Source organism: Dinoponera quadriceps, unplaced genomic scaffold (assembly GCF_001313825.1).
Source record: "Dinoponera quadriceps isolate SergipeBrazil2010 unplaced genomic scaffold, ASM131382v1 scaffold141, whole genome shotgun sequence".
Lineage (NCBI taxonomy): Eukaryota > Metazoa > Arthropoda > Insecta > Hymenoptera > Formicidae > Dinoponera > Dinoponera quadriceps.
In genome coordinates this window covers 225537-241861 of record NW_014554256.1, presented here as the reverse complement: position 1 = coordinate 241861, position 16325 = coordinate 225537, and the positions used below count along the sequence as shown (strand labels likewise).

General features: G+C 44.0%; 1 protein-coding gene across 1 annotated transcript in view; it reads right to left on the bottom strand.

The window, feature by feature from the left end:
• Positions 1–8389: 8389 nt before the first annotated feature.
• Positions 8390–16325, bottom strand: part of LOC106750300 (lachesin-like) — a 66091-nt gene continuing 58155 nt past the window's right edge. The window contains exons 6-9 of the mRNA XM_014630589.1: positions 13720–13851; positions 11376–11495; positions 9672–9842; positions 8390–8739 (exon numbers count right to left, since the gene is read on the bottom strand). Of these exons, the coding sequence (XP_014486075.1) occupies positions 8390–8739; positions 9672–9842; positions 11376–11495; positions 13720–13851 (773 nt within the window). The remainder of the gene's footprint in view (positions 8740–9671; positions 9843–11375; positions 11496–13719; positions 13852–16325) is intronic.

The window sequence follows — 16325 nt, the reverse complement described above, 5'->3', positions numbered from 1 at the left end:
TTGCCGAATCATTAATTACCTCTTCCGAAGACCTCGTGCTATTAACGCGACTGATATTTATTTGACAGGAGGTGCGGGAACATGGCAAATACAGATCGTAGGGTAACATCGATAATAACATTTTATTGTCTGAAGTTAATAGTATCGTACATCATGCTCATTCCCTATCGCAATTCGTTCTATGGGCAGTCGCGATATACATATTTTATTCGAACTGTATATTAATTATATTAATCCCACTGCTTTTATTCCGTCGAAGGCGAGGTATTCACAGTTTTTAATTTACAAAAGATAAACGATATCGTTCATCGGATAACGACGCAGACACAAGTTATTACTATTATTGCTGTGCATAGCCATATTACTCGGAACTGATCGCACGAAACTTTCCTTTATTATATTCGGAATTGGGAGTGTTGAAGGGACGTTGATTACAGATTCTGCCGGTTTGCTTTTGAGGGATTAAGGGATTATCGTTGATGGGAAATTACACGTTTCTTCTTTCAAATGAACTCGATAGCGGACGATTGCCCGATATTCGTGAAAACAGCCACAACGTATAATGAATATTTGTTAACAGCGCGCAGTTACAGATCGGTATTGGATTACAAGTTATAGCAGAGTACCCATTTTTTTAGGTCGTGTTAAATTTAAGAGAGGAAAGTCTAAGTGAGGAATACCACGTGGGAAAAATTATTCTAAAAGAAGCCCCTTTACCTTAATTGCGGTTTAAACTAATTAGTTTTATATATAACGGGAAGCAAAAGAAAAATTCCTCGTAAATATAGATCTGTAAAATAATCGTTGTTAAGATATTCAGGTTTTTTATTTTGTAAGCTGTGTACTTTCTATTTTTTTCCTTTTAAACGATTATACATGCTGAATGATCTGATGACTCGCTTTACGTATGAACTCGCAAAGAACGGTTTCTGTCGCGAATTTGAGAGAAGTTTAAAAAAACAAATTCTTGGACTCAAATTTAACATTATGATTGGTTTTTGTTTCGTGTCTCTACGTCGATTCATTCGCGAGTTGCGAGAAGCCCCTTGAAATTTCGCCGCGCTCGATATTAACGAACGAATGTTGCCGCGCTGTGTATTACGCGCGCGCCAACGTCCACGTGGTCGGAGACGCATGATCACGTGACCGTGCGACCGCGTGGTGAGAAGCGATCAGCTGACATTGCGGGGGGAGCGATCCTGCGTTCCGTCACGTATGTACGTATGTGTGACGCGTACGTGATGGAATGCGGACTTGTGTTGCTCTCACTCGCACGTCACGCTGTCTCACTCGCAAGTGTAGCTGACCTCACTCTGGCATGTCTGGCCGATCGACGCTCGATACAATCGTCGATATCTCCGTTTCTAGAGGTCACAGCGACTTGAAACATAACCCGTTGGAAAGCTTAAACTTTCGCACTTCCGACGAACATGTCATCACTCCTCCTCGGAATAAGGATTAATTGGTAATATTGCGGAAAATGCAGAGTGTCTTCTCTTTCTAACGGATATAAAATATTATTAAAAGAAAGAAGTAATAGACTGAGAATTTTCCACTGATTTTGATATCTCTGTTTCGTGAAATAGCATAGAAAGAAGATAATATGTAAAAATTGCAGATGTGTATGTATCGAACTTTAAGTACGTCATTGACATTCTAAATTACTGAGATATCACTCGTACTATCTGTGTAATCGTATAAGAAACTTAATAATTATACAAGGAGCTTAACTTACAATATAAAAAGCTGAATATCACAGAAACGATTAATTTGAGACCGTATGTTTGTTAAGAACTTTCTTTTGTTCCCGTTCGTTCTATTATCCAAGACTTATAATTCTGAAACACCCTGTATATTTCGTAAATAATCGTTAAATTTTAATTATAAATTTACGTGCATGTCAAGAGTTTTTTTTTTATTTTACTTTTCGCCGTATATAAACGTACAACATGTAAAATTTAAGTTCCGTATAAACGATTGTGCCCAGGACTTCCATTACTTCCTCCTTATCGCATTATTTCTACGTGACATATTCAATTACACGACTTGCGTCAAAGTTCTGGGCATCCTCAAACTTGTAATTCAAGCTTCGGGCGTGTTCAAAGCTGCCGGGATTGTTACTGTAATTCCGTATTGTGTGACCGCAGTCAACAAGTTGAATTAAGTAGTACGGACACTGAAGTAAACACCCATCTAGGTGTTGGTCTTTCGAAAACAAGCTTCCTTGGGACAAGGTCGCATTTCAACATGTTCATTGATTTTTGCTGGCCTGTACATTATTAACAATCACATGCAATTGTGTATTGAATTTCACTCGCGAAAAATCAAAGGCTGTTTACGCTAATACGCTAAAAGGATCGGCGTTCGGTTCTCTTAAGAATTTTTGGACCCCCTCGAGCAAATGTTTACACATATCATACTTTGGATTCGATCGTTTGCACTGTTTTGTATACTTATGTAAGAAAATAGGACTAAAGTTGTAAATATGTGATAATTGCGACTAGCTTTGGTTAACAAACAACCAAGTGATATAAACATTTGAGATAAAATGCAATAAAAGGTTTGATCTTTATTATTCTAATATTGCATTGCAAACGTGGAACTGTATCTTAGCGGAACTGTATTTCGTCAATGTGAAATCTCGGATCCAAAGCATCGAGTACTGATAAAAGCGAAAGTCCCCGCGACCGCGTGTTACTTATTTTTCCATATAAAGATATTTAATGAATTAATATAGAGATATACTTGGTGTTTGCTTCAGATTTCGCGTATTCGCCTTAGGCCCTCGCGACTCCCACAATTTGCCCTTAAATTCAGTACAGATTGGCAACTAGAGTGCCATGATATACATGGAGCAAGGATCAGCAACGTTTTGTCACTTGCTAGTCATATCCAATCTTTAATTACAAGTTTCAATAAAGAATTCGTAAAGCTCCGACGAAAAGAGCAATGCGTAATGTACAAAGCACAAGGGCTGTAAACAAAAACGCATTATATATATTATTTAACATTGTGTAATATTATATAGATAAACCAAATCGCTGAGAGAGAATCTAAGAGAGTTGGGGAGTGTTGAATGAAGCTAAGCAAAAATTCGTATAAACGAAAATGAGATCGAGAGAATAAATTAAGAAATATAAATAGAGATATAAATATATTAAAAAAAATAAAAATATAGCGATTTATTTTATTAAACGAAATATTCTATCCTCGAGAGTTGGAAATTCAAGAGAACGATTTCGCGACTCTCCGTTCGCGTGTGCTTCGCCGAAGCCCAGAAATTAAAGACTAGCGTTATATACATATACGATAATTTTTCGAGAAAGCGGGTGACATATTTACGAATCTGTACAAGTGACGAGACTTAGTTACCGATCTTTCCCCTGTGATTGAACGAAAGCTGCCGATGTCCTCTCGAAAGTTCAGCAGCTCGACAAAAGTATCCGCTCGGACTTTCGTTGTCTGAATTCTAACGAACGAGCAAGATTCACATTTACTTAGACGTAATATGTATATATATATACATACATATATATATATATATATATATATATATAACTGTACGTGGGTACATATCGTGTGCGCACAGGCACGAACTATTCTCCATGTTCATTATGTTACATCGCGAGACCGCCACCTCCTATGTCACATTATACAAAATCTAGTCTCGTTCGTGGATACACACAACTGCGAACGAAATCCTAATCGCTTAAACCATCAAAACCCTCGAACGTCCGCATACATACACACACACACACACACACACACACATACAGCTTCGGTGTTATTTACACTTATGTATTTTTCTTTTCGTTAACGTGTAATACGGAGCGGTACGTATATACATTAAACGTGGTCCTATATGATTCATATGTCTCGTTGCCGTGTATATGTATCATTTATACTTAACGCCGATAATAAATTCGCCGCAATCCCGATAGCGTGTCTTACGGTAAGAGGATATATCCAACGGGGTTCACTGCTTAATGAGACCTTCGTATCTTACGGAAATGTACATTATGTATATATGTATATATATATGTATATATATATATTGCATATACAGGGTGCATAAAAACAATCGCGCGCGCACTTTACCTCGGCCGTACCGTATTGTGTACGAAAATGAGCTAAAGATGGGGGAGGAGGGGAGTGTTGTTTATCCCGAAGCGAATTCTCTTGGCGCTTCGATCAAGATTCGAGGGTCTTTTCGTGCGCGCAATAACATCCTATTCTTGAGTCGATCTTTGCGCGGGTGTTCAGCGTTCAAATTTCAATCATCGTCGGACGCTTCGAAACCTACAGAAAGAGGATGCGCGTTTTCTTTTTACTCTGTACCCTGTATATCATATGGAATGTGCCAAGCAGTCTGTGGTTACGCTTAAAAACTCGCCGGATCATCGCAAGGTGTTCCGTCTCGCTGTTTTCTCGCTGGAAATATCCAAATGCGACAACATGCCGAGCTCACTCGACGGACAATTTATAATTCGCGACAGAATTCCGGACGGAGTTCCATCGGTAATTATTTCTCCGGTGCCGCGACACGAAGGGAGGAGAGGGGGGGAGGGAGACATCCAAAGGTTTATAGATGCGCGGCTTGTGCGTGCTGGCGTGCGCTCGCGTACATCTGCAAAATGTAATTATGATTCTTCGAACTTTCCTCGCGCGCTCCGTCCTGCATGACACTGTCGCGAATTATAGGTCGCCTAAAGTAGAGGGCTCTATGTATCGTGCACGATCGATTCCTCGGAATGTAATACAATGAGATACCGGCCCGAACGAACGAGGGAAAAATATCCTTTGCGATACACCCGATAGCCGTACAATGTGATGACGTTCTTCCCATGTCAATTTATTCGAGCCTCAACAGGTCGCGAGTGTCAGTTGATTTGACGACATAACTTTGGCGACAATGCTTTGTAATTAAGCGCGATACTGCATTAAATTAATATGTGCGCGCGCGTCCTCGTTTTTATTATGTGAAGGAAAAAAATATTCTCGCGGCGGGATTATCCGTAAAAGGAATAACAGGAAAGGAATTAAACTGCCGGCGTTTTCTAGAGAGCTTTTAAGCCGAATAAAATCTTCGATCTGACGGGACCTCACTATACCGTATTTATTGTCGTGCCCTCCGCTCTGGATATACGGACTACAGTATACATCGGCTCATCTAATCGTAAAAGTGCACCGACCGAATTAAGCCGCGCCAATTTGCAATAGTCGAGCGCACATTTAGCCGCGCGTCCTCGTCGTTGGATGCTCAATGGAAAGATAAAAAAATATCGTGGAAGACGAAATGGGGATACCTTGAACGGTCATTGCTTGAGTGGGTATCGTGACTTTGAACTCGAATTTCGAATGAGTCCCACTTTCTTATACGACGAAATATTTTGTACTTTGTCGATTCTCTATATTTTATGTCGGCGAGTGGCCTGCTTTGGTGCATTCTTTTGATTTCTTTTATTTTTTTTCTTTTTATCCTTTTAATGAAACCCGCTCGACTAGGGAAGCTCATCTCGTGAAATCTCGCGATCTTCTTCTCTCTTTTTCCTCTACATATCTATAAGCAGAGTCGTAATTAAGCGCCACACGTGCTCGTCACGCGGCCTATGATAGCCTAGTTATGGCTCTGTTTGTAAATATGAGTATAAAATACGGAGAATCAAAAGGAACGGGAGTGTAACGCAACAAGGGGGTGTAGCTTACTTGACGTCAGAAACGAAGTGCGTGAACGTTCCCAACTTCTTCCATCATGCTCGTACCGAGCAGGATTTTCAATGTTCACGTAGAAAAATTTCGGAAGACACTTTTTGTCATTTATTTGCGCCTGTATAGGGCTATTCTGGAGCAATGGAGAAAACTGAAGACGTTGTTCTTCGACGTAAAGGGAAGAACTTGGATAGTATCGTACAGATCACTCTAGTGTGTTCTCGGAAAATCACTGTATGGCACAGGATTCCGATAATGAAGCGCTCCAATAATAGTCGTGTAGCTACATCTTTTTCCAACGACGTAGAGTAGAAGGAACAACTTATATCCTGAAATACTCGTTAATTACATTAAAAACGATCCGTGTATTTCCTTCACCTCTAAGCGACAAGAACATGAACATCGATTTGCAAGAACTCTTAACGTCGAATCAGCAGGTTCGTGCATCGCGTATGTTTCGCGTTGGCACCTTTTTCACGCGTCTCTAACGCTACAGCAATAATTCATAGCAATGAGCGTAACGAAATAAATTACAACGGGAAAAAAGAGGGATAAAACGAATTCGCCACAAATCACGTTTCTGGAAAAAGAAAAAAAAAACGAACAGCACACGTTGCCCTTCAATCTATCTACTGCTCTGTTCTCTCGGTATGTTTGTTTTTTTTTCTCGTTTTTTTTACCGTGTCCATTAAACAGTTAAATTCAATAGTCACGATGATCCCGATGAACCTCGCGGTGCGCGGATGTCGGGCGCGGAGAAACTCGTCCCGCAGTTCCGACAGATTTGCACCTCGACGTTGTCCCCCTTTTTCCATGTTCCGCCGTGTGTGATGTCGGTCGGGCGGCGCGATGCACGAACTTGTTTGACCTGTATTTTATCTACAGTCCGATTAATCGCCGGTTACGTCTAAACGTCGACCGGAGCGCACTGACACCGTCCGCGCATATTTACAAAGAGAGAGAGAGAGAGAGAGAAAGACTCGTCGAAAGTTCGCCGTCTGTCCTTTTGGTCGCGCGCAGTGACTACGTCCGATCGCACCTAAAATGTACGTCCTTGTTATATCGAATAAGGGGAAGACCTATTTCCTTGTTTTTACGCGTGGGTTCGCGTGACCCCGACTCTGTCCCCATCGCGCGCGCGCTCTCCAGGAGGAAAGCGAGATATGGGAGATGTAGGAGGAAACGCAGGATTCAATTATGCCGCAAGCGGGGGACTCGTAAAATCTGATAGGTATCGCGACGAAAATTCCTCCTCGTTGCTTCGCCGAGCAACGTCCCTCGCTTCCACGGTAATTGTATTACCGACGTAAAATCATTTAACACTTTTCCGCCGTAATTAAAAGTACACCGTCACGGTGTAACGGACGTTTGAAAAATCCTTCGCGCGAGGAGAGCGGATTGTGCGGCGACAAACGACGTGGGAACAGAGTCGCCTTCTTTCCTGTACATCCCGCCTGAATTCAATCCGTCCATTCGTATTTACAATCTTCGCCGGAGGGGACTGACCTACCCGAATAGGATTGTCAGATACGCACGGCGCGCCCCTTTGCGTTACTCTCATGCGCTGATGAAGATCCACGGGGTCCGTTTACTTCCCGAGGCTGATTTATTAATCTCCATTCTGAACTTATAATAATAACTTTGCACGCACACGCGCGCGCGAACGCCCCGAGATATCGCGAGACATGAATTCTCTCAATTCGCGAACGAGAAGCGCGCGCTAAATATATCGCGCCGACGTGACTCCGCCGTCCCGTTGTTTTTCTTCTCTCGATTGGAAAAATAGATAAGTGCGCACGCGCGAAACATCGGAGCCGTGCGCATACAGAGCTGTTTGCAATTAAATCGCGACGTTTGCGATAAAAACGGGAATAATTGGGGCGCTTCGTGATCTGCGATCAGTGTTTTTGCGAGTTGCGATCTTTCACGGCAAGCGGATCGGATTCCCGAAGCGAAAGTTGCGGGGCGAATTGTTAATGTTTACCTGAAAATCGTGTTTCAAAGATAAAAGCCGACGGGGGATTTATATAGACGATAGAAGGTAATGAAGATAATGACCAGCCAGACGCGATGTCAGAATCCGCCGTCGGAGAACCCAGCTTTTCTCCCCTTAAAGAGATTGGTTTTCTACTCATCAAAGATATTGGATTTCACGATCGATACTTAGGGCGCGTAATCCGAGAAAGCATTTTGACACTGGAAAAAGACGAGTCGTGGCAAATAATGATTAAGGCAAGAGAGCTTGTAATATTCACAGACTCTTTTATAACGATTAGTTCTTTTTTTATACACGTTCTGACGAGCATCGGGGGAGAGGGAAAATTTCGTCCGTAATTAACGGCGGAGGATAATCGCTTGCCACGATGTAACTGTGCGCAGATCGTCGCGGATAAAGTGACTAAAGGCGGACTTTGTTCGGAAAAGAAAGGCACGCTCGTCATCGGCACGAAAGATGTAATCGGGAGAAAAACCGAATTATAGAAGATACAATTACAACCACCGTGATTTTTCGTTAATATCAGCGTTCACGCTCGGAAAAGAGATTTCTCTACCTGCGTTCGCACGCGAAAGATGGATCGTCCGGAACTACCTGCGAAGTTCGGCTCACCGCGTGGATCTTCGTCACCGGCGTAGCTCTCGCGATCACCCTCGAGAGCTCTTCGTTCGTCGAAATGCCGTTTTACAAAGTGGTCGGCAGAAGGAGCAAGAGCAGGATCGCCGTGGTGGAGACCGACGGATGCCTGAAGTTCGCGGCGTTCAGGATGACCCAGGGCGGCGACAAGGAAGGCACAACGAGGGGCCTGTCCGTCCTCTGGCCCTCCTGGAGAGTGCTACCCGACATGATCTGCGTGGTACCGAGGTCATCGTCGCCGCCGATCGAGTCGGTCTCCTCGAGGCCGCCCGCGTGCCCTCGTCTACCGTTGTTGCTGTTGCTCTTCTTCTTACCCTTCGTTATCGGCTTCTTTCGCGGCCTGAGGTCGGTGTTCTTCGTCAGCGTCGTCGGCGTCGTCTTCGCGAACAGGTGCAGTTCTGAGCACAAAGCGTCGAATAGTGCTTTTTGCGATCAAGTACAATTTCACTCGGAAATTAAATTCAACCTCTCTCGCGGATAAGAATGAGCGGGAACGAGCGGGCTAATAAGAACCGTCGCTGGATGTCGGGAGCGAAATTTTCAGTCTCAGCGGGAAGATAAAATTATCCGACGGTGTAACGCACGGACTCCTTTTCCCGACTTTCAACGTACTCGAGCGGTATAGTAACACACTTTCCACGTCGAATCGACTCTCTCGATCCAAATGTAAAATTTCGCGTCCAACAGCCAGCAACGGCTCTTATTAGCCCATCCGTTCTTCCTCGTTTCTTTACTTGTTCGCACGAGATCTTCGTCCCCGTACTCGTTTTTAAAGCGGATATACAGGTGAACGAACGAACAGCGAATGTGCGATACAAATGCGCGTGTTCGCGTCTCGCGTCGGTTTCCGGTGATTTTTCACTCGTACAGAGATGAATTCTCCACTCGGAATCGCCGTGTGAATATTTTCACTCAAAACTATGAAGAGTGAATCCGACTCGCTCTAATCGATTGACATTGAAACGTTCACTCGTATGGAGCCAGAATCCACTTTAAGCTTGAGAGTGAAACGTTCACTCTTGCTTGCTCTCGAGCGGGGGAATTTACTCTGTACTCGAAGCGATAGTGAAAATACTGTCAACTCTTCGCTTGTTTTGAGAGAGAAAGAGAGAGAGAGAGAGAGAGAGAGAGAGAGGGAGAAACTCCGTCCCGAGAAATTTAGAGAGTACTTTCGATTTATAGAAAAGCTCACGCGAGATAACGGCGATATCGGCGAGTTTATCGCGTGCCATTGTTGCCCATTCAGCCAGTTAAAAACAGGCGATTGCGGGGAGAAAAATGTGAGATCCAAGGAAATACGTTTCCACGATAACATCGGAATGTTCCGTACCTTGCAATCGCACCACGCCATCGGCCCTTCCGAGCGCGTTGACGGACGAGCACACGTATCCGCCGAAGTCCCGTTTTTCCAGGGAATTGACAGTGAGATTCATTTGCCAGGAGTAATCGCTCAGCGCGTACTCCGACATCGCGTACTTGTCATTCGGCAGCAGTTTCTCGTCTATGTGGAAAGGAAACGGAAATATCGCGCTATTTTTAATTGCGCGCCGCTTTTTCACTCGCGACTAGTGTTTAACGGTCGGCACCGGGGGATTTCATTCCCGTCGTAAAGAGAGAGAGAGAGAGAGAGAGAGAGAGAGATCGATCGAATATACGTACGTGCAACTTTTTCAGCTAATTCGCGCGGTATAATGAAAGATCGCCCCGTGTAGATACCCACCCGGGTGTTGGAAACACGATCCTGAATCTGATAGTGAAATTTCGAAATCCGTCGTCGGCGAACTTTTCGCGAATAAATATCCGAATTGTGCGCGTTCGATAATTATGTCGCGATACGCGCCCATCAGGAACAATTTGTCTCGTGTCTTTGACGTTGCACCGAGAGTTTTAGTTTAACGCGAAAGAAGACTGACCTCTGATGATGCAAATTGTTTCAATATCGCGCCGGAGGCAAAGATCGAGCGCAAAACATATTTCTCTCTGCAGGCAAGAAAATGAGCGAATCGAATGAAGATGCGAAAAAAAACCTGTTTGCGTCCGCACTCGAGTCAATAACTAGTTCGATGCAGGTACGTTATTTGCGGACAACTTTTTTATGACTTTCCAATCACGGCGAAGCAAACGATCCAGTTTTTGATGCAAACCCGCCAATTATTCCCGTGTGTATTTTTCAATATTTGCGTATTGCGTTCATTGCGAGGAATAAATTGACGCTTTGAAATCATCATCCGCGGGAGACTATCATCGTTAATCAGAAATTTTCGAATGCAATGCGTTTCACAGAAGATTTACGCTTTTTCGGCGCAGCGGTGCGTTTACGAAGCGATTCGCAAATTTTCATATTTGATTAACGCAAACGTCTGTCGCAAAAATATCCTTCCTCCCGACGCAATAAAATCATGGTGAAATGCAAATTTTCAATTTGACACAATTCTTGCAGTCATGATTATCGCGTCACGGTAGACCAACGCTTCGGAGATTGATTGAAGCAATTGTGCGCTGTTAATTAAATCTGTCAGCCCTGTGACATTGTAATATTAATTGCAAGATGTTAGAGCGGCAGGCCGAATCAGGATTTCAACAACAAACTGTCTCCCACTGAACTTTAATTCTCTCTTTGTCTTCAGACTCCTCTAAATCGGAATCGTTATTTTCGTTTCGCGATCTCTCTCGGAAATGAAGATCCGGGAAAAATTTCTCATATATAATTATATATAACTTCTCATATTTTATATAATAATAATAATATAATATTTTATATTATATATAATTTCTCATATAAAATTATGTGTAAAAAATTTCTTATATATAATTATATATATCACCGCTTCACTAATAATTACATATTTTGATATATATGGACGTATTCTATATATATATGACTCCTTATATATAATTATACTTAATTAGATGTGAAAAATTTTTTCCCGGGGAACTCTTTCGAATTTGCAAAAAAATCTGTTTCTAAAATCGCATGTTCTCGGTAACGAGAAGACATCTTTCGTAGGTCGACGCCGATCTGTCAGTTCCTCACCTGGATCTTTGTACCAGGTATTCATGGCGTGCGGGGATGCTTCGACGTAGCATTGCAGCACGACGTCGCTATTAACCGGCGCAGCCACCAATTGATTTGTCACCTTAATAAGAGGTTGAACTGAAACAATCGAGCATCAAATCATCGCAATTAACGATTCAACGGTACGGGCGGCAGTAACGACCGATCGATGCGGGGAGCTGCGCATCGCCCCATCGTCCCTTTCAATCGGCGATTTGCCTCTGGCAGGAGCGCGCCGCATATACAACATCGATATTGCAGCTAAAAAATTTACGCGATTCACGATTCCGTTAAAGCAAAATTTCGCCTTTCGTTCTACTATTTCCGCCGCGGACTACTTTTGCTGTTAAGAATGCGCGGAACGTCGCTGAGATTCGCGATGCATCTGTAAAAGAGCAGAGAGCCAAAGTCGGGTACGAACGAAGGAGGGTACGAACGCGTTGAAGATGTCAAAGAAGACCGCGCGCTCATTCAAGAATTAACCAGATGCGGCACAATTTTGCCGCGCGGTGAGTTAATATTACATTCCGTAAGCAGCGAATTAATGAGATACCCTTTGCGCTCAAATATTTACGTCGCTCCGCGACGACGTGGATAAATCGTCAACCCCGCCGATTAATTTTGCAGCTCGCGGCCGGAAGTTTGCGCGCGCGAGAAAAATACCCCACGCTCGTAGGCCGCACTCGCTCGCTCGCGAACTTCGGAGTCGATCAAGTTATCATTTGCGAACACCGTTTCGGGCACATCAAATCATGTGCAATTAGAAACCCAGATAATTAAATTTTCGGACAAAGTAAATATTATATGTACTGCATTATTATGATTTATTAATTTTCTCGATGAGGTTACTTTATCACTAATTGGGTCATTCACCTTACCAATTTTTCACCATGTCATGTCATTATTCGATACGCGTAGAAATCGATTGCGGAAATCGGAAATAAAAATATTTTCGTGTTATGATGTCGATAATGAATTAAAATATTCAAGATAATGCACTAACTGAAATGAGACGAAACGATTTTTATAGAATTGTCGCAGTTAAACCCGAACATAATGCCGGGCACGGTGGTTTCCAGCGGGAAACTTTCTGAATGGAAATTCTGCCGTGATGTAGATATCGAAAAATGTTTCAAAGTTCATCTCAACCTCATTTCCCATTTAAACCCTGTCGGCATATCCTTAACCGCAGCGACCTATAGGAGCTGGACGATAGTTTTATACCGATATTAAAGGAGTATTAATAATCGACATGGTTATCGTTCTCCTAATTAAAGTAGATTATATCGTGTTACGAAAATATGATCTAGATAAAAAAAAATATTTTCTCCCCCGAATTAATGACTGTGCGCATATTATTTACACACATGATATAATATATACGCGTTATGTTGAAGAAATATTACACCTCTCGCCGTTCGATTTTCCGGGATTTATATTACGTATAAATTGAAAATATCACTGTGCTATTGTTACGTGTATTCGGGGGAATATTTGTGTAATTTTTTAATTAATACACATATCATTTTGGAAGTCACGCGATTCTTGAAATTATCTCGTACGGATATCGGGGGAAATTGTGCGAGAAGTTTATCGAAAAAAAGCGAATTTCGGTATACATCGCCGAGTTAGTATTATAATTATTATGCGCCCAAATTAATTAATTAAACGATTAATTAACGCGCTCATGCTTATCCATCCATCCTGTCACACGTGAACTTGCGAAAAGCGGTAACGCGCGGGTAATTATGCCGGTAACGCACAAGAGGAGCGGATCTAGAGAATCCTTCAGCAACGATGAGAGATCCGCGGAGAATCGGAACAAATAAAATTTCCAAACGAATGCGTTCTCTCGCCGCAGTAACGCCGTTTACATTTTAATGTGGGAGGGAGAAAAAAGAGAGAGAAAGAGAGAGAGAGAGAGAGAGAGGGAGGGAGGGAGGGAGAGGGGGAGAAAATAAGTTTGTCTCTCGGAAAATAATATTTTATATTTTCCGCGGCGAGAAAGATTTTCCCGTCGCATCGATGAAACGTCATTTCCTCCCTTCGGAGGTGTGCGAGCTTTATCCGCGACTTTTATCCTTCGGTGGTGAGCCGCGATCGAGTTGTCATTCTCATCAAATACGTCAAAAGTTTTCCCCGTAGTCTTCGCGGTCATCCCTCGAAATTCGCCGATGACGGCGTCTGCAACCGCCGTTCGCCAATTTCACGAGCGCCGTCGCGGTCGTGGCGGCCGAGGTGCTGTTCAACGCTCTGCCTGCTAATGTATGCAACGCGAGACGGCGGGACGACGGCTAATTAACGGCCGCGGTGCGATACCTACAGTGAACATCGACGGAATAACGCTTGCTGACCGTCGGCGGCACATTGTTGCTGGCTATGCAGAGATACGTGCCCATCTCTTGTCGAAGCACCCCCATTAGTTCCAGCGTCTCGCCGAGGAAATTCTTCATAGCTGTAACACGGAAGAAAGGCGTGACATGTGAGACGCGCACCCAGACCGGTTTGTCGGCGGCTTATTGCAACGATATGCGTTGATGCGCCCATGGCTCTTGATTAGTCGCCATGACGGTCTTTGTTTAATCACGTCAGAAGAGAGAAGTAACAAAAATGCTTGTGTACGTATATAACGATGTGCAAAACGGAAAAAGTCCTCTACCAATTCGCAAATAACATGCAAAATTTCGTGTTATTAATGATTGAATATGGCCACAGTTTCCGGTTTAAGATTGCAGAAAATCGGCTCGTTAGGTTCTTTCTTTAGGCGACGCCGATAATTTCTCGCGCTGCACAAAAATGATAGATGCCGCCTTTAATTAGCCTCGAGATAACGAGATAATGTCGTGTACAACGGTCCTCTTGTGGTATTTAGATTCGCATTAAAAGTGTATTTAACGCGAACGGCCGGTTATACGGAATTGTTAACGCGGTTTTCATATGAAAATACATTTTTAACATAAAAGAGCCCGAGCGGGGATCCAGGTGGGAGAATCGTTTGAGATATTACGTTGAAATTTTTATGGCATACTGCTAGGATCATCAGTCCTGTTAAGAGCCACAGGGAATAGATGAGAATTAATACCGAGTCGCCGCAGAAATTATTTCACGTTCCGCGGGCATCATTTATACGAGATCCTTTAACGGCAGAAACCTGACGTTTGCGGCCGAGCGAAAGGAAATGAAAAACGTTACGTTTATATTATTAAAAAGACACGTGTGCGTTCCAGCGAGTTAAATCCTTAACTTATAAAAGATACCCTTGCGCGCACGTCTCTCGTTCGTCGGAACGCATCTGCGTCGGCGGACACATTGCATTCAGACTTGAGACATCACATCCAAGCTGAATCAACATCGTTTATCGACCTATGCTCTACCTCATTCTTGTGAGTGCGAGATCTCGGCGCTCCGCGAAGAAATCGCGAAGGAAAGCCTCCCTTGTCGAACGGCGCTAATTAATTCGGTAGCTTTAATGTACCCCCCTCCCCTCAAGCCCTTCCGAGCGTTGTCGTGTGTAACGCTTTTCGTTCCTCATCGCCGAAATAGGCACACTTAATGGAAAAAAATATATGAGAAAGTCGTTTTGAAGCTCGCTTAACCGCTTTCCGCGGTCGAATCGTTCGGTCTTATTCCGAGGAATTTTGAGCGTCGTTATTACTCGGCAAGCCCTGTAAAAATTTATAGCGGTCCGCTCGTCGTTTAATCGGCGCCGGGCAGGAGGAGCAAGAGGAAGAGTCACGTCGTGAACGGCGTGTGAGATTCGCGGGACAACGATCTCGATTGCCAACGGATGGCTCGTTTTCCTATGCATTTCATCTCACGCGATATGCGAAGGAATCAAGGAGGAAGCAGGCGACTTTACGACCCGTCGCCGGCGAGAAGAAACGTTCTTTTTCTTTCTCTCTCGCGAGAGAGAGCACATCGACCGTTCGTTATCTTTCGTCTTTCTCGATCTCTTGTCGGAGTCCGGCGGATCTCGAAGTCCTACCCGCGTTTAACGAGTGTCACCCCGGGTGTCCTCCAGGTGTCTATTTTTATGACGCTTCGGAGATCAGCCTGACACGGCGGAGACGGGGGGATCGAACAAGGCGGCGTGGAAACGGCACGAAGCGACGATTACGATCGGAGAATTTCTTCTTTTACGTCCGCCCGTTCTCCACCTCTCTCAGTTGCGCTTCCCGTCCGTGCGCTTTTTTCACGCGGAGCACCTCGGGCTGATCTCTCTCTCTCTCTCTCTCGCGAGAATGACGCTAAGAGGACAGGTCGTCGGGGATTCGGAGATCTTCCGGTAGGTGGTTAGGATCACCCACGCTTGTACACGGAATGTACTTCGCGAGCGGATCTCGGGATTACGGGGGGTGACGTGGGCGGATTGCTTGTAAGAGCGGTCAATAAGTGCACTTTAACCCGCGAAGAACGACACGCCGCTCGTCCTCGAGACGTCGCGCGAGAGAGTCGTTAACCCTTGTAAACTTTAATCCTCCGGGAGGGATTAATCGTGAGTTTATTTCAAATCCCCCCGGGGAGAGGGGACTGGGAAAATTCCTCCAGAAATTCTTTTAATCCGCGCGGCGTTGAATAAATCTCTCCGAACGGTCGTCAAAATTGCAAACGCGACGCTCGCCCGTAGATATTTTCACCGACGACGACGAAAGTTCTCGACGTTCCGTCTCGCGACGGAAACTGCGGAATCGCACCAGCCATGACATATCGATAATAACAACGAGGCACGAAGACGAGAAAGAAAGGGAGGAGAGAGAAAGAGAGAGAGAGAGAGAGAGAGAGAGAGAAGAGGGAGACTCGCGTATGCTACTGTGTATACACGTATATTTATCGATTTATTTATTTTGCGATTTAACTTCAAACGGCGCGCCGTAATTTATGGCTTCGAACGTATATACCGTGTGCATTGTGGGAAGCGGGCTTATATAT